We start from the raw sequence: 14765 nt of genomic DNA, 5'->3' as shown, positions 1-14765 counted from the left end.
GGCCAATTTACTCTTGTTCCTTAAGTGTGAAACAAATGATCTTTTATTAGACACAGACAATGTTGACAATTTTTTTAAGGTCATAATTGTACTTGTACTAGTCAATCATACACAAATAAATGTTTTCAAAAGCAAAACATACATTAAGGTATTTTACTACTTTAAACTAAAATGCTGCTTAACGCTCTCAAATGTGTAAACAACTAATAGAAACTGAGAAACCTTGACGCAAACTATATCCTCAAAATTTAAATTATGTTTGATTACAAATACAGTAAAAAAAAATGTCTTAAAACTTGTTTATAGTCATTGTTATGTCCATTCATCTTCTCTGCTGCTTTATCTTCTTCATGATTGTAGGGCTGGCGCAAGTCCCAGGTTACTATGTGCAAAGGCAGCTACGTCCATCCTGGACAAGAAGGACAACCACTAAGGACAAGGACTAATACTTCAACCTATGACCTTCTTGCTGAGCCGTTGTTATAATTGTAACCCCTAAATTGAACTTCATCCCATTTTATTTTTCTTTCTTCCTTTTCCTTTGCTTGTTTTGCAGCTTGTTCCTCAAGGTTTCATGAGAAAGACAGGAACCAGGAGGATTTCAAAGCGGCCCTTAGTTAACCAATACCCACTACCAATGAAGAAGTCCAATACAGCACATACTCTCATTTCATTACTTTTTTTAAACACTCAATAGAAGCTTATTGTGACATTTCAGGCCCAATTTCAGAGGAATCCTTCCCAACCTGGCAACCTGTAGGATGACCGTGTCTGTAGTGCGCATGCTCGCGTCCCGAGGCGCTTCAGAGAAGCGACTCGGACGCAGTCGGGGAGAGGGTGGAGAGGGAGGGGGGCGTTTCGGAAAACATTTCAATGTGGAGGCAGTTTTCAGAAACTTCCATTTTCAGAGCGTGAAACTTCGCTGTCATGTAAACAAACCAGCCAGAAACATAATGCACGTTTGCCGCTTCCACTCGCGAGCGCAGTGAGTCACTCGGTGCAGAAATGAATGAAAAGGCTCTCTGAAGAAACCAGGCTGCTGCTTTCTGTCACTTTATCCTAGTCTTTTTGCTGCTTTTATTTGTATTTGTATTTTATTTTTTTTATCCTGGAGCTCGACGAGTTGGATCATACATGATGAAGTTTAAGCCCAACCAGACCAGGACGTACGACGGCGAAGGGTTCAAGAGACGAGCGGCGTGTGTTTGTTTCAGGAATGAGACGGAGGACGAGGTAAAAAAAAACAAAAAATAAAAGTTCTGTCTCTGTCTGCTAGTGGTAGAAGACCTTTATTCACCTGTTCTATGCATTAGACAGTCCAACGTTTCACAACTCTGTCGCCTACATCTACTGTCTCATGATGAAGATCTTGTGGAGTCAAATGTTTAACTTTACTGCAAGATGCGTCCTTTATAGATAACTCGCCAATTCATATGAATCCAAGGCAGGCTTTGCACACCGTGCTGCACTCCTGTTAATGACAGGCCAGAATTTATTTGATGACAATTTTGTAAGCCGCGGATGCATTTCACGGGTCTACTAATATTGCATGTGAGCATAAACCTCAGTGCCACCAACACTCATAAGCCTATAAATACCTCCTGTCACTATAAATGATTGCATCTGCGTTCACTGAGAGAGGTTTGCTTTATGACTTGTACTGACATAAGCTGATGTTACTGTGTTCACTGGCCTGCAGACACACAGTTCAGCTGCTGCACTTTGCTCGTTTTTTAATTCTGTTTTTTTTTTTTTTTTTTTTTATTATAATGGCTGTTGCAGTGGTTTTCTAATAAACTACAGCCTTTCAGGAAAACACCTGGTGTTTTCATACCTTCAGGGGAGGTTATAGACGTTTCGACTTGCATTCATTTTCTGCAGACTTACTGTAAACGTACTGGCCTCAAACCATCACACTCACCTCAGTTTAATCTTTATAATAGTGATATTTGCCCTTATTGGTCTGTGTGCAATCAGGATGAAGTCCTGACCACATTTGCCATGTCCTTGCACTTAACTAAAGCTTTTAATGTACATTTTGGATTCACGCATTCGTCCACTTTTTACAGTTGCATCTCAAAAACTGTAAATGTATTTAAAAGATAATTTTGTCACAATTCTCTCTTAATGTGGGAAATACTATATTATCATGAAATCAAAGTCAAATTCATACAACTGGACGCCATCATGATCACAATCAAAACAGTGATAAATTAAAAACAAATGCTTGAAATATTCTGGCAACCTGTCAATGACATTATATTTCCTCTCTCTTCAGTAAGAGCTCTGAACAGGTCACCAATCAATGGTCTTCTATGGATAAACACTGTTTTGGCACTTAAAACAGACGCGATGGATGACCAACACAGTTTTAAATAAAGCGAGATACTGTGCAAGACTTTGACTTTGCTATGAGATGAGTTGTAAAGTCGTATGCCGTGACGCCAGGGGTGTCCTAGATCCTCAGTGTCTTCCTGATGACGGCAGCCCAGCTCAGGACCACGTGCGACTGGAGCAGTCGGGTGGCTGTTACACAGTGTGCTAAACACCGAGTGACCTATCAGCTGCAATTTATAGAAACAAGGTGCAGCCACTTGCTGGCCCCTGACAGATTTTCTTTCCTTGTGCTTGTTGGCCTCTTCGCTCTGACCGCTGCGTTTCTTCATGGCGTCTGTGCTGGCTGCCACTGACAGACATTACTAGCTGACATGAACTGAAAGTCACTTATTGATGGCACCTTCTTGATTGTGTCCTTCCTGCCTGCCTGCCTGCCTGCCTTCCTTCCTTCGGTCCTTCCTTCCGTCCTTCCTTCCTCCACTCTGTCTCAGCTTCTGATTTCATGTGCCACACTTTATGTGGTAAACTATCCGTCCAGTCTGCATGCCTGCTTTATGGTCAAGTTCGTCAACATGTCAGCTGGAGACGTGAACTGTCCCCAGAAAGATGACAGACATAATAACTTTATATTGTATACTCACAGGGGGGGAGAAAAAAAAAAACACCTCCGCAAAATCTATTTAACGTCTCAACAAAATGAATACAAGCAACAAGTGTGTGGAGTTTGATGGCCACAGTGCATTATGGAGGGGTGAAATCTGCTGCCGTTGATCATGGAGGGGGTGAGAGTCATATTGACAGTGAAAGCTCATTGATAACTTACTGTAAAGATGCCTTCTGAGCGTCTCCTCAGCTATGACTCAGACAAAAATGAAATACATTGCTTTCAACTATAAAAATGTGAGCGAAAAAAAAAGAAAGAAAAGTTAATTCGGGGTTTCTTAAGATTGAAACATTCTGCAGAAGAATTTTTGTAATTGTACACCATCTTCATACACTCACTGTGTATTTTATTTTTTCATTGTAAGTCAGTAAACATCATTCTGCATTGACCTTCTGTCTTTTGACGCATAGTCTCAACAAAAGCAGAAAATTATACCACAAGCATGAGCAGGGGATTATTTCACCGTGGCCAGACGGTGTACACAGTTTCACCAGAGTTCTCATCATAAACCAGTCCTTTCATTTAACTTGTTATGAATGTCAGTCAACAGTGTTTAGGGTGGATTGTCGATGCACCAACTTAAAGCGCTCCTCACCCTTCTGTGTGTGTGTGTGTGTGTGTGTGTGTGTGTGTGTGTGTGTGTGTGTGTGTGTGTGTGTGTGTGTGTGTGTGTGTGTGAGTGTGCGCGTGTGCGTGTGTGTGTCTGTTGGGGTCATTAACCTCCTCTGCTCTGCTCTTTTGTTTTCATACAGAAAAGCAACTGCTGATCCAGTGGTTTTTGAAAAGCCTGTTGGCCGTGTGCAAGTAGCTGTGAATGTGCAAGTGCCTACGTGTTTCACACGCCGTTTGTGTGAAATTGCGCATGCATGTGTATGTGTGTGTGTGTTGTGAGTGAGACAGTTTGTCTGCTGTCCTCAGGACCTGCATAGACAGTGGAGTAAACAGGGATTCAATCTCTGCAGCTCGACATACATGCAACGCTTTGCCGCATAGAGTGTTACACGATCCACACATGCACATGTAGTCATTGAAACGTCCACAGTGCACTTGTTTAGTTCGTTTTTGCAAGACTTAAATTGTGTAAAATACTGTTTTTATTAAAAAAAAAAAAAGTAGGACGATGCAAAGTTACTTCAAATGATAATTCTTCTTTGCAAGATGTTTTTTTTTAAATATCAGTGTATAACAACACAATGCAGCAAAGGTAATTCATTTTCCTTTATCTATTATCACATACTGCATAGTGGGCTGTGAAGGTCATTCTCCTTTCCCAACTCTTCTGCATTTCATGATTTTACTGGTGTAAAAAAAAAAAAAAAGAGTTTCTATTCTGCAGGTTTGTGTGAGTGACTGCAGCTGATTCAGGTCACTCGGAGAGATATCACATGACAGCGAAATCGCTTTCCCTGTTAACGGCACACATTTATTAACAGAGTTGCCCGCGTTAAAAATAAGTCATGTGGTCCTCGCAGAGTTTGTGAATGCAGGGACACAGGAGTTACGACCACATGCAATTGAAGCATTTATATCAATCGTCCTGTAAACAAGTGGACAAGCCCTCCTTTGTGGATGTTGAGGTGTAGTTTTAGACTGCGGTAAGTTGTGCAAGTGATTTCAACAGTTTGGCTGTCAAAATAATATTTCAAGGGCATTTCTCTCTGGGGATGGGGGTGGGGTGGGGGGGGGGGGGGGGGGGGTCCTCTTACTAGGTCAGAATTGGTTACAGAATGACTTACAGCGCAGGGTCACACAGCGTGAGGTTTCACTCATCACAGTAATTCCTATGCAACTGAGACCAGCGGTGAAGATGTCCCCATTAGTTCCCTTCACAGATCTGCCATGCTTCCACTATCGGGTCTCAGCAAGGAATGCAGATGCATCTTAACACCGGGGAAACCTCTCCTGGGAGTGTTGCATTCGTCTGGTGTGTTAAGCGTGCTTAAAGCCGATGTTGGCTGCAGGCTTTTGGGGGACCGTGAGCGGGGCTGTCTGAGGAGTCGATCACATGTGTCCAGTTTGCTCAAGGCGGGATTCAGACAGTCACATGTGACCCTAATGTGGGTCAGTATGATGCCAGATAAGATTTAAGGTCAAGTGACTTCACCAACCGAGAGGCAGCTTGCGCCTAAAAAAAACACTAAACTGTATGTGTCTGAGGTCATATATATATATGTGTGTGTGTGTGTGTGTGTGTATATGACATTAGGTTGATTCTGTGGATTACTGTTATTGTGTCTGTCCTCATTTTGGTTATTTACAAACCGTAAAGTATTTAATGATTCTCATCTCTGTCTCAAAGGGATTTACGATCTAGTTTTAAAGGCCTGTCGATCAATAAAGGATCACGTGAAGATTGGAGTGACTGTCGCCTTTAGTGACTTAATTCTCAAGATTTTCAACGGTAATGAAATAATAAAACAAAAATCACAGGTGGCTGCATCTTCATGATGAACTCCTGTGTTGAGATCTCAAACAACATAAAACATAAAAAAAACCAAATAAAAACTGCTCTCATTTATGTATTTCGATTACATGGCACGGAGAGTGACGTGCAAGGAAGCACAATTCACCCGTGTTGCATTAAGTCGATGAAGTGTGTGACCGACATGATATGCAAGATATCCAGTCTGCATCAGCTGAATGAAGAGCACCTCAGTTGACTGCGAACAGGCTCTCGGAGTAGTTATGACCTGGGCACGCCATTACCATGTTTTGTTGAATAGAAACTTGATGTAGGCCTTTGTCCCTGGCAGGTGCTGCTGGTGAGCAGCAGTCGGCATCCGGACCAGTGGATTGTGCCAGGAGGAGGGATGGAGCCCGATGAGGAGCCGTGTGGAGCCGCCGTCAGGGAGGTGTACGAGGAGGTGAGCTCGAAAAACATAAAAGTTCCTCCTGCTTATCTTGCTCTTTTATTTTTATGTTTTATTTTTTTTACACTCCATGGGTGTGTGACCCATCTTCGTCACTGGGAGATGGGTCGCCACTGGAAACGGCATGAGCCTGATGACTTTTATATATATATATATTCTACATATAATAATCCTGTTTTGCAATGTTTCATTAAATATTTACTTTATCAATTGTAGTTTGCAATAAAAACCCATTATCTTATATTTTTTATTATGATATGTATTATTATTATTCATTTTGTGATTATTACATCATTACAGTAGGTTTTTCAGGCATCAACACTTTCTTAGTGCAGATTTATTTTTTTCTATCACTTCTGAATATTATCTAAAACTGCCTCATTATTTGTGTTGGCAACAATAAAAAAAAAAAGTCTGTGTTACAGAAAATACACTCAAGCAGACAGGGGTCAGTGAGTTTAAGAGAATTTGTGTTGCGTCAATAATGGTAGAGATACAGGTCTTCCTGATTCCATTTCAAAAACTACACATAATCCCAAACTGAATAGAAATGAAGTCTAGCTTGATTGATGGTTTGGGGTTTTATTTTTAATAAAAAAAAAAAAAATCATTTTCTGACTTAAAACTGCGACTGAAGGCCAACTTTCAACCATTTATGGCCCGTTTAAGATTGGTCCTTGTGATAGCTTCATTTGTGAACTAGGCCAAAGATTTAATCTGTTGCACATTAACACGGCTAAGTAATTCCCTTTTTGTGTGCTCATTTTATTGCTGAAATTTGACATAAGCGATCAGTCCGTAGAGCGGTCACCTTCACAACCGGAAGAGTGCCGGTGTGATTCTCCCTGTCCACATGTCGAAGTGTCCTTGAACAATGGATAGACGAGGTCACTTGACAATGATAGAGGCCGGTTCACATGTCGGAAGCTCGCGCAAACGCATACATTTGTCAATAAAACGTTTTTAAAGTATCCAACACAAATTTCATGATGCAAAAGACATTTTTCACTGTAATTTTCACTGCAACTAAAACCTGGATGAAATTCTTGAACTTCAACATGAAGGTAAAGATTTAGCCTCACTCGGGTAATTATGTACCTGATTTTATTTTATTTTTTTAATATATATTGATAACTCTGACGCACAAAGATGGTCATAAACTGAAAGCAAATATTGGGAATCATTGCCCTCCTGTTTCAAAAGACACATACAGAAAGTATTTGGCACCGATGCACAAATTGTCTGTTAATTGTTGGCTGGTTTCGTGAAGGACGCCGGCTGGTTGTTTGCCAGAGTGTTTATAGCGTAGTGAGCTGTGGACGTCTGCTGCGGCGACCAGTGCGTTGACAGCTCTGAAGCATGGCGGGGACATTTGGGAAGGGTTTCCAGTTACTCACATCCCGCCCCTCTCGGATCAGACGAGTGCCTGAATATAGACACGCCGCTGAACTACTGCCTCAGAAAACTAATAATTCAGGTTATAATGTTCAGCACTCATCTGTCATGCTAAAATCTGAATTATGGAGTGTGCTCGAGGGAGCCAAATGCTACTTCACGAACTGGAGATGAATTGAAAATGTCGGCTAAACTTGCTTTAATAGAGCTTGGAGATCAATGCGAAGAATATTTTTACTCTTGATTGTTAGTTATTAAAATATTCAGCAATTCATGGAACCTTTAACGTCTCTCAAGAACTACTTACCGATTATTTATGTTAAAATATTTAATCTAAAAAGTGTTTGAAAACTCTGTCATGTATCCTTGATTATTGTATTAAAAAGCAACTATGTTTCAATCTATTTCAACTTCAATTCAACCGAAAAGATTCACGATGAAGAGATTGAAGCCAGTAATCAGAGCTTCATTGGCTCTGCACCGTCTTCAAATCCTAAGAAGCCCAGATGCCCCTGTCCCCCTGCACATCCCTCTGGTTCTTCTGAGAGGACCTCAACCTCTTCCATTTTCCAAGAGAATACAAGTAATAAATAAACCAAGTGAGATGACTTTTTAAGAGTCATTCAAACAAAAACGACAGCAAAAAAAGACTAGAACCAAATAAAAACACACAAATATCGAGGAGTACTTCTGGCCTCAAAAACAGTTGAAAAGGTTAAGATATGCTTTCTGAAATTTGCTCGGTCAGCGTTATGTGTGAGGTCCACCATCTAAACTACCTGAAAGAACAAACCCCTACATTTTCAAAAACACTGTGATTGAGGAAGCCATATTTTTTGAACTTTAAGAAAATAAACATTTGAATCCTGTGGTTATGTGCTAGAAGTGTTGTGGACTGTTTTCATATTAGTTGCCAACAAGGTTTCAAATTCTATGGCATATTTCTTGTTTGGGGACGAGAACAAGGCAGCGCCAAATAAAACAACTCAAAACATTTGGGCAGTGGTTCAGCCCAATTGCTTTGGATAAATTCTTGTAAAAGTTCCGACCTGAATTTTAATTTTCACACAAAGCTATACGACTCTTCTCGGGATTCATAAGCCCTGCCATCCCTCAAGAAGAGATCGTGTTATTTATTTAATAGTTAAAAACTGAATTTTTCATTTCTGCTTTGCAAATGTATTTTCAACTTTCTTCTTAGGGTCTCACAATTGAGCCACGCATCTTGTACATCCAGGATGCACGTGGGTTTTGACGATAGCTCCACGGCTCACGGTTCAGTTGCTGCCCTCTTCTGAAGTGACCCCATAATATACTGAGCCTAAGCAGAAATGGATCCGAAACTCGTGCTCTGCACTGCAGTCGAGCTGCTCTGTGTGGACATTTAATCATTCCCGCTATGTTTAGGTCTACCTGCTCATCTGCGCCGTGCCGTCTCAGGCACGTGGCAATGCTGAGCCCGTACTGGGGTTTTCTGAACTAAGAATGCGTTTTACGCGATACTTGAGACACGCTGAGCTTATCGACAGGCTGCATGTTGCTTAACTGTGTGACTGTTTCAGGATAAAAAGAGAAATTTACAAATCAACACATTCTATTGCAATGACAAAAAAACTTGAACATACTACCTCCCATCTACTGCTAATATGGCAATTTTACTGGTAATTGATCGTGTGTTCTGTCTGCAGGCGGGTGTGAAGGGAAAGCTTGGCAGGCTACTTGGCATTTTTGAGGTACGTTTTCAAACTTTATGAAGACGATATAGAATATACGATTACCATTGTATTAAAATTGCTTAATTTTATGTCGCAATCAGGTTTAGGACTTTTCTGTGTCAATCATCAAGCATTGAGTTGTGTCGTGTCCATCTATTGTAAATATATTGATCGGCATTCCATGTGAACTATTCCACGCTTTGTTTACGCCAGTAAACTTTTGTAGTTCATTTCGTTTTCATCTCCACCTTTTTCAGCACAATCAAGACAGAAAGCACAGGACTTATGTTTATACCCTCATAGTGACAGAGACACTGGAAGACTGGGAGGACTCTGTCAACATCGGTATGTCTCATATTATTCACATTCGTTTTTAAATCTTTCAGACTGTCATGTTTACATGAACCCTGATTATAGTTATCATAATGATGTTCAGTTTATATGCAGAAGAGTCTCATCCAACTAATTTCGGGGATCGTTTTCACAAAAGCGTCACACTGTGCAGTTGGCCGTCAGTGACGATCACATATGATCCCACATCCAGTCTTAAGATGGAGGGATTTCTTTTTCTCAACTAATCAAGCTCGTTGTGTTCTTTTTCAAACCTGGAACACAACAACAACAAAAGTCTGATAAGGAAAATAATTTTGTGTGTGAGAACAGTATTGTCTTCTGAATCAACTCCCTGTGATCTGCCCGTCGCCTCTCTCAGGTCGCCACAGATGGAACAAGTGTGAAACTTTAGAAAAATATAAAAATAGGTATACTTTCTGTAAGATTTTAGTATATTGTCCTCTGAAATCTCCTGCGTTTATTTTGCTAAATTACTCACAAAAATCTTTTATAGTCTGTCTTTGACATAACAACACCCCTTTATTTTTCTAACTCGCATATTTTGAAGGGCCTTGATTTATTTGTTTTTTCTCTGACTCACAGAATGACTTGTGTGGTAAAAACATTTGAGCATGTAATTTAGGCCTCTTAACCTACCGCACTGTGATGAATATACGGCGATTTTGAGATTTAATTGACACCGTGTCTGTTTACATACAGGATTTCTCACTGATACACACCCTGTGTATGCTGTCTCGCTGAAGTTTTGCGTGTCAACAGTTCAAAGCCATTTAAAAGATATACAAATATCATGAAGTGCTTAATTGTGGCGTGAGCTCGCAGTCTTCCTCTTTATTGTCCTTGGTGGTGTTTTCCTGTACCTTTTATGTTTTCTGAAAGAAGTAGTCATTTATTGGAATGCTTGACACAACTGAAAAAAATTATTGGAGATATTTGGGGCTTTTTATTGGCTCAGTTAAAAAGGTTGTCTTTTGGATAATAAAGGTCTCTGGTTATATAATGATTTGATTCAAAAATATTGCGTATTGAATTTTTCTATCAAAGCATAAAAAACCGGGGCAGTAAGTTCCAGCCGAGCCATTTCCTACCCTCTTACCCCAGTTACGAGTGACAAAAAAGTAAGTGGAAACCGCCCAGCGAGACTGTTTGGTCTCCAATCTTCACTTTGTAAACGGAGACACTGAGGCACTCGACCTGCCATCCTAAAATACTGTCACACATTTTTTTTTTTTTAAAGAGACTTTGCTTCCACTTGGAAACTCAACTGGGTGTTTTATTGGTGATTGAATTAACAGCTGTGGAAACCGATTTAATGGTATTTCATCTCATTTCATTGACTTTGCCTTTAAAAACAAAAGGTGCAAGAGACTTCATTTGTGAATCCTCACTGTTTTTATATTATTGGTGACCTGCAGCCCCAAACTTTCATTATATCTCTTCTCGTGATCTTTTTCACTTAATTAAATACTTTTCCAACCTTCTGCTTCTTCTGGGTTTTGCGTCGCTCATAAACTATTATTAATTGGTGTGGAAACTGGGCTTGCGATCATTCACTCCCTTCAGCCACAGAAATAGAGTTCAGCCTTGTTCGCGAGGGGGAGGAATGTTTGCTGTGCCCAGTTGTTTTCCAGTTATCATCACTCTGCACAGCCCCCTCCTTATGTGTCCTCTCTTGGCCTGCACAAGGGCCGTGACTGAGCGGAAAGAGTTTTGGGCGGCGACTGGTCTCATTTACGCTCGCTATCTACCGAGAAGCTGCTGGCCGTGTCATTCGGGGTGCCAGCGTTAAGTGGGCGTCTCCTCTCCCTCACACCTTCCGCTGATTATCAAAGGCCTTATACCAAGTTAGTTCAGCTGAAACAAACTGGGAGGAAGGGGGTGGAATATTTAAATGCAGTATAAACAACCTCCTGATGACCATTTACTGTAACATCTGGACAATGTCCACACTGACGTCAGAGCTGTGACACAAGCACCACAGTTATTTTTTTTTTTTTGGGGGGGGGGGCGGGGGGGTCTCTGTCTGTTTGTGCTATAAAATGGTATTCCTTGGGATGTTCGGGTATTTTTATTTGTTGAGGAAAGTCGCGGATTTTGTCACCCAAACGACCCTCTGAGATACACCACTATCTCTTTGATGCTATACATCTATTGGTGTAAGAAAACATACAAGTCGTTTGGAATCTTTCCACAGTATCAAACTCTTACCATAAATCACAAATGTACCTTAATTTAGCATTTAGACTGCTTTATCCTACATAGAAATACGAGACAATGTCTAAGGTCCAAGACTATGTAAACTCCACACAGAAATGTCACACAAACACAAGATGAAACATTTATTTTCACAGATTTTAATTATCGAACTGTAAGATAAAAGAATTACAGTTTTTTTTTTTCTGTATCTAGTTACAGTCGTCAGCCTCGCTAACAGAACAGCATGAAATCATGAAGCAACAAGGAAAAGATGAGAAATGTGTTCTATGGCATCCAAGTCCAGTTGACCTCATTCAATTAGCTTTGAGATGCCTCCTACCTGGACAAATGAGAATGTGCATACTTGCACAGCAGTTTGTGTCCAGAGATGACAAATCCTGCTGATATTCTTTCAAAAGAAGAAAAAAAAAGCTCCTGGAAAGCTTCCTACAAACAACTGCAAACAAGCACACTTTAACTCCTGCTAAAGTTTTTAAATCCTTAAATCTTTGGTTCACTATAAGTCAAACTACACTGTATTTGGCACCCCTGAAATAGTAAGAAAAAAACCAACAAAAAACTAAACTGAACAAAAAAAATATGCCATTGGCTCAACTTTATGTTTTTAGTTCGTCATAGTTGTCGTCCTCCACGGTAATACAAACGTTAAGCTCTAATGTGACTGTGTACATTTCTTTTTGAGTCAACATAGCTCTGGTTGTGCTCCGAATATTGGGGCGACTCCTACCTAAACAGCAAGAGAATAAAACTATGTAGTTTCACTGCATTTTGTGTCATTTTGCACGAGACAAATTCAATTCTATCAAAGAATGCAATGAAAATAACACAGCATAGCGCTACCTATTTTTTTAAATAATATTATGTATTTACACTCTTTGGACATTTTATTAGGTAGAGCCTACTCCTACAGGGTTGGACACATTTTCACCTTCACATTTGAATAAATTCTTTGTGGCATAAATTCATTAAGATGCTGGAAACACTGATACAAAGCAGGATTTTTTGCCATATTCTGAGCCTCCCATCTGCCCGAGGAAGAAATTGCGAGAATTGAGTTTTTACCATCTGCTACATTCCAATTGCCGCTTCTGTTTCCTGTTGTCCACTGATAAGAGTGAACCAAGATGTGGCGTTTTACTGGTGTAAACCATCAGCCTCAAGCTTTAATGTGTTGTGCTGTGAGCAATGGTTTCGGTTTTTATTATACCCATCGGTAGTAGCCACACAGAGCAGTGCCTGGAGCGAGCAGAGGGTCTTGTTCAGGGACTTTTCTGTGCTGTTGATTCTTGTTTGGTGGTTTTTTTTTTTGTGGATTTGATATTTGACGTCTAAGAAAGAAGACATCTTGGCAATTCAACCATTTATTTATTTAACATAAAGGAGTCTCAGTAGTGTGGTGAGGAATCAAACACAGGCTTGGCATCGCATTAAGGTGATTACCAGTTTGCGCACACTCTGCTTTGGGATACCGTCTTATTTTTTTTAACCAACATTTATCACAAATCGCTCTGGACAGACACAAAAAAAACAACTATTTACCAGACACAAATGTTCTTATTTTTGTTGTATATTTTATAATATTATCTATTTCTCTGGATATATTTGAATATATTGAAGGAATAAATATGCCTTCACTTTCTTTCACAAGAACAGACATTGGTAGCGAATTGGACAATCGCTCATACAGTTTATCATAACAAGTCGTATAAAAAACGATTTCTTTCATCCTCTCTTGAATCTCTTCGAAGGGAGAAAAAGGAAGTGGTTCAAGGTTGACGAAGCCATCGGGGTGCTGCAGAGCCACAAGCCTGTCCACGCAGAGTACCTCCGCGGACTCAAAGACATCTGTCACCCCATCTGCGGTCCAGCATGCAGCCCAACCAATGGCAACACCCCGAGCTCTCCGGTGACAGTCAACAACACACCTCATTACGTGGTTTGCTCCATGCAGGGTTCCGACCTGGTCAACAGATAGGAGTCAGTCCTTCTGAAGAAGACTGTGATGGACCTGTGAAATGAGAAGGATTTTCTTATTTCACCGAAACAGCTTCTTCAAATGTTCTGTATAAACTTTGATTTGGTTGGAAAAGACATTTGAAGTGGCTCCAGAGAGTGTCAAAGAGTTTTCAAAATGTATTTAAGATTTTTTTTTTGTATGTATTTTTGTAAACATCGATCACCAGCTAATAGTACAATTATGTTTGCTTTAAAGCATTTGGTTTAGATGTTTTCTTTTCTCTCCCCTCGGTGTGGTGCTTATGCAATAAAGATTATTTTTAGTCTTACATGTTGAATATTTCTCTGGCAATGGTCACAGTGTGTTGGTGGTTTTCTGGAGGCAGTTACTGGAAAGTGTTTGCTCCGAGAGCAAGCCCTATTCCCAAAGTGACCGTGCCAAATAATGTTCATCTGCAAGATGATCGGAAATGGAGTACAGTGCCTACAAATGTGTGAATCACTTAACTTTCATGTATTTTGTGAGAATATAATTCTGGACATGTTAGGAATTGAGCCCAAAAGAAACTCTACATTTTATGCGACAGCAGTGTTTTGCCTGTAATTATCACCTTACTAGTACATGATGTGATGTTTAATTATGTGGGATGATTTCTATACACCATGCTCTAATAAAATAACTGTGAAATCTGAACACATTACAGGATACTGTCACAGTTGAGATGTGGGCCTTAAAAAAAAACTGAACCCGAGTCAGCTATAGAAAAGTTAATCCAACAGCAGCTGGCTCAAACAGTATTTTACAAAATAACCCAAATGAATCACAAGTGTATGTGTCAGATGTACAGTTAATGGACGTCTGCAAAGACATTCAGGAGTTTGTTTCATCTGTTTCTGCAAGTGCCTTGCAAAATCTACCATGTTTGTTTTATGATCACTACAGCTTGGGTGTAAACTGTGAAGTTATGAATCTCTTATTTATTTCATCTTTAGCGGGATTACAGTTGTGGATAATGCCAAGAGAAATGTGTGTTTATTAAGTTGACTGTACAGTATTTGGTGTGATTTGACTTGAATTTACTTATATTTCATTTTGAAATACCCCCATAATCTTAGACAGTGAGTAATGCCATGAAATCACATCACCTTGTTTTATTTCCTCAAATTTCATGAACACAGTGCTGAATAAACGATTCCACTTCACTGACTGTCACGTGCTTTGAGGAAATATGGCTCAAATCATTTCTTTTTTTTTTC

General features: G+C 40.0%; 1 protein-coding gene across 1 annotated transcript; it reads left to right on the top strand.

Annotated features, from left to right (window-relative positions):
* The first annotated feature begins 1115 nt into the window (after positions 1-1115).
* nudt4a (nudix (nucleoside diphosphate linked moiety X)-type motif 4a) lies at positions 1116-14706 on the top strand. The gene is made up of 5 exons (XM_080504442.1): positions 1116-1233; positions 5755-5865; positions 8955-8999; positions 9239-9326; positions 13301-14706. Exons 1-5 carry the CDS (start codon positions 1135-1137, stop codon positions 13525-13527), a joined length of 570 nt encoding a protein of 189 aa, XP_080360568.1. The 5' UTR covers positions 1116-1134; the 3' UTR covers positions 13528-14706.
* Positions 14707-14765: the final 59 nt, after the last annotated feature.

This window comes from Blennius ocellaris, assembly GCF_963422515.1.
Source record: "Blennius ocellaris genome assembly, chromosome: 11".
NCBI classification, from domain to species: Eukaryota; Metazoa; Chordata; class Actinopteri; order Blenniiformes; family Blenniidae; genus Blennius; species Blennius ocellaris.
The sequence above is the reverse complement of the archived record's forward strand: the minus strand, read 5'-3'. Positions and strand labels throughout refer to the sequence as shown.

Excerpts from the sequence above, each read along its gene's own strand:
- nudt4a (XM_080504442.1), top strand. The coding sequence starts at position 1,135 with ATGATGAAGTTTAAGCCCAACCAGACCAGGACGTACGACGGCGAAGGG. Across the intron at positions 1,234-5,754 it reads GGAATGAGACGGAGGACGAG|GTGCTGCTGGTGAGCAGCAG; the intron begins GTAAAAAAAAAC and ends TGTCCCTGGCAG. Across the intron at positions 9,327-13,300 it reads GGAGGACTCTGTCAACATCG|GGAGAAAAAGGAAGTGGTTC; the intron begins GTATGTCTCATA and ends ATCTCTTCGAAG.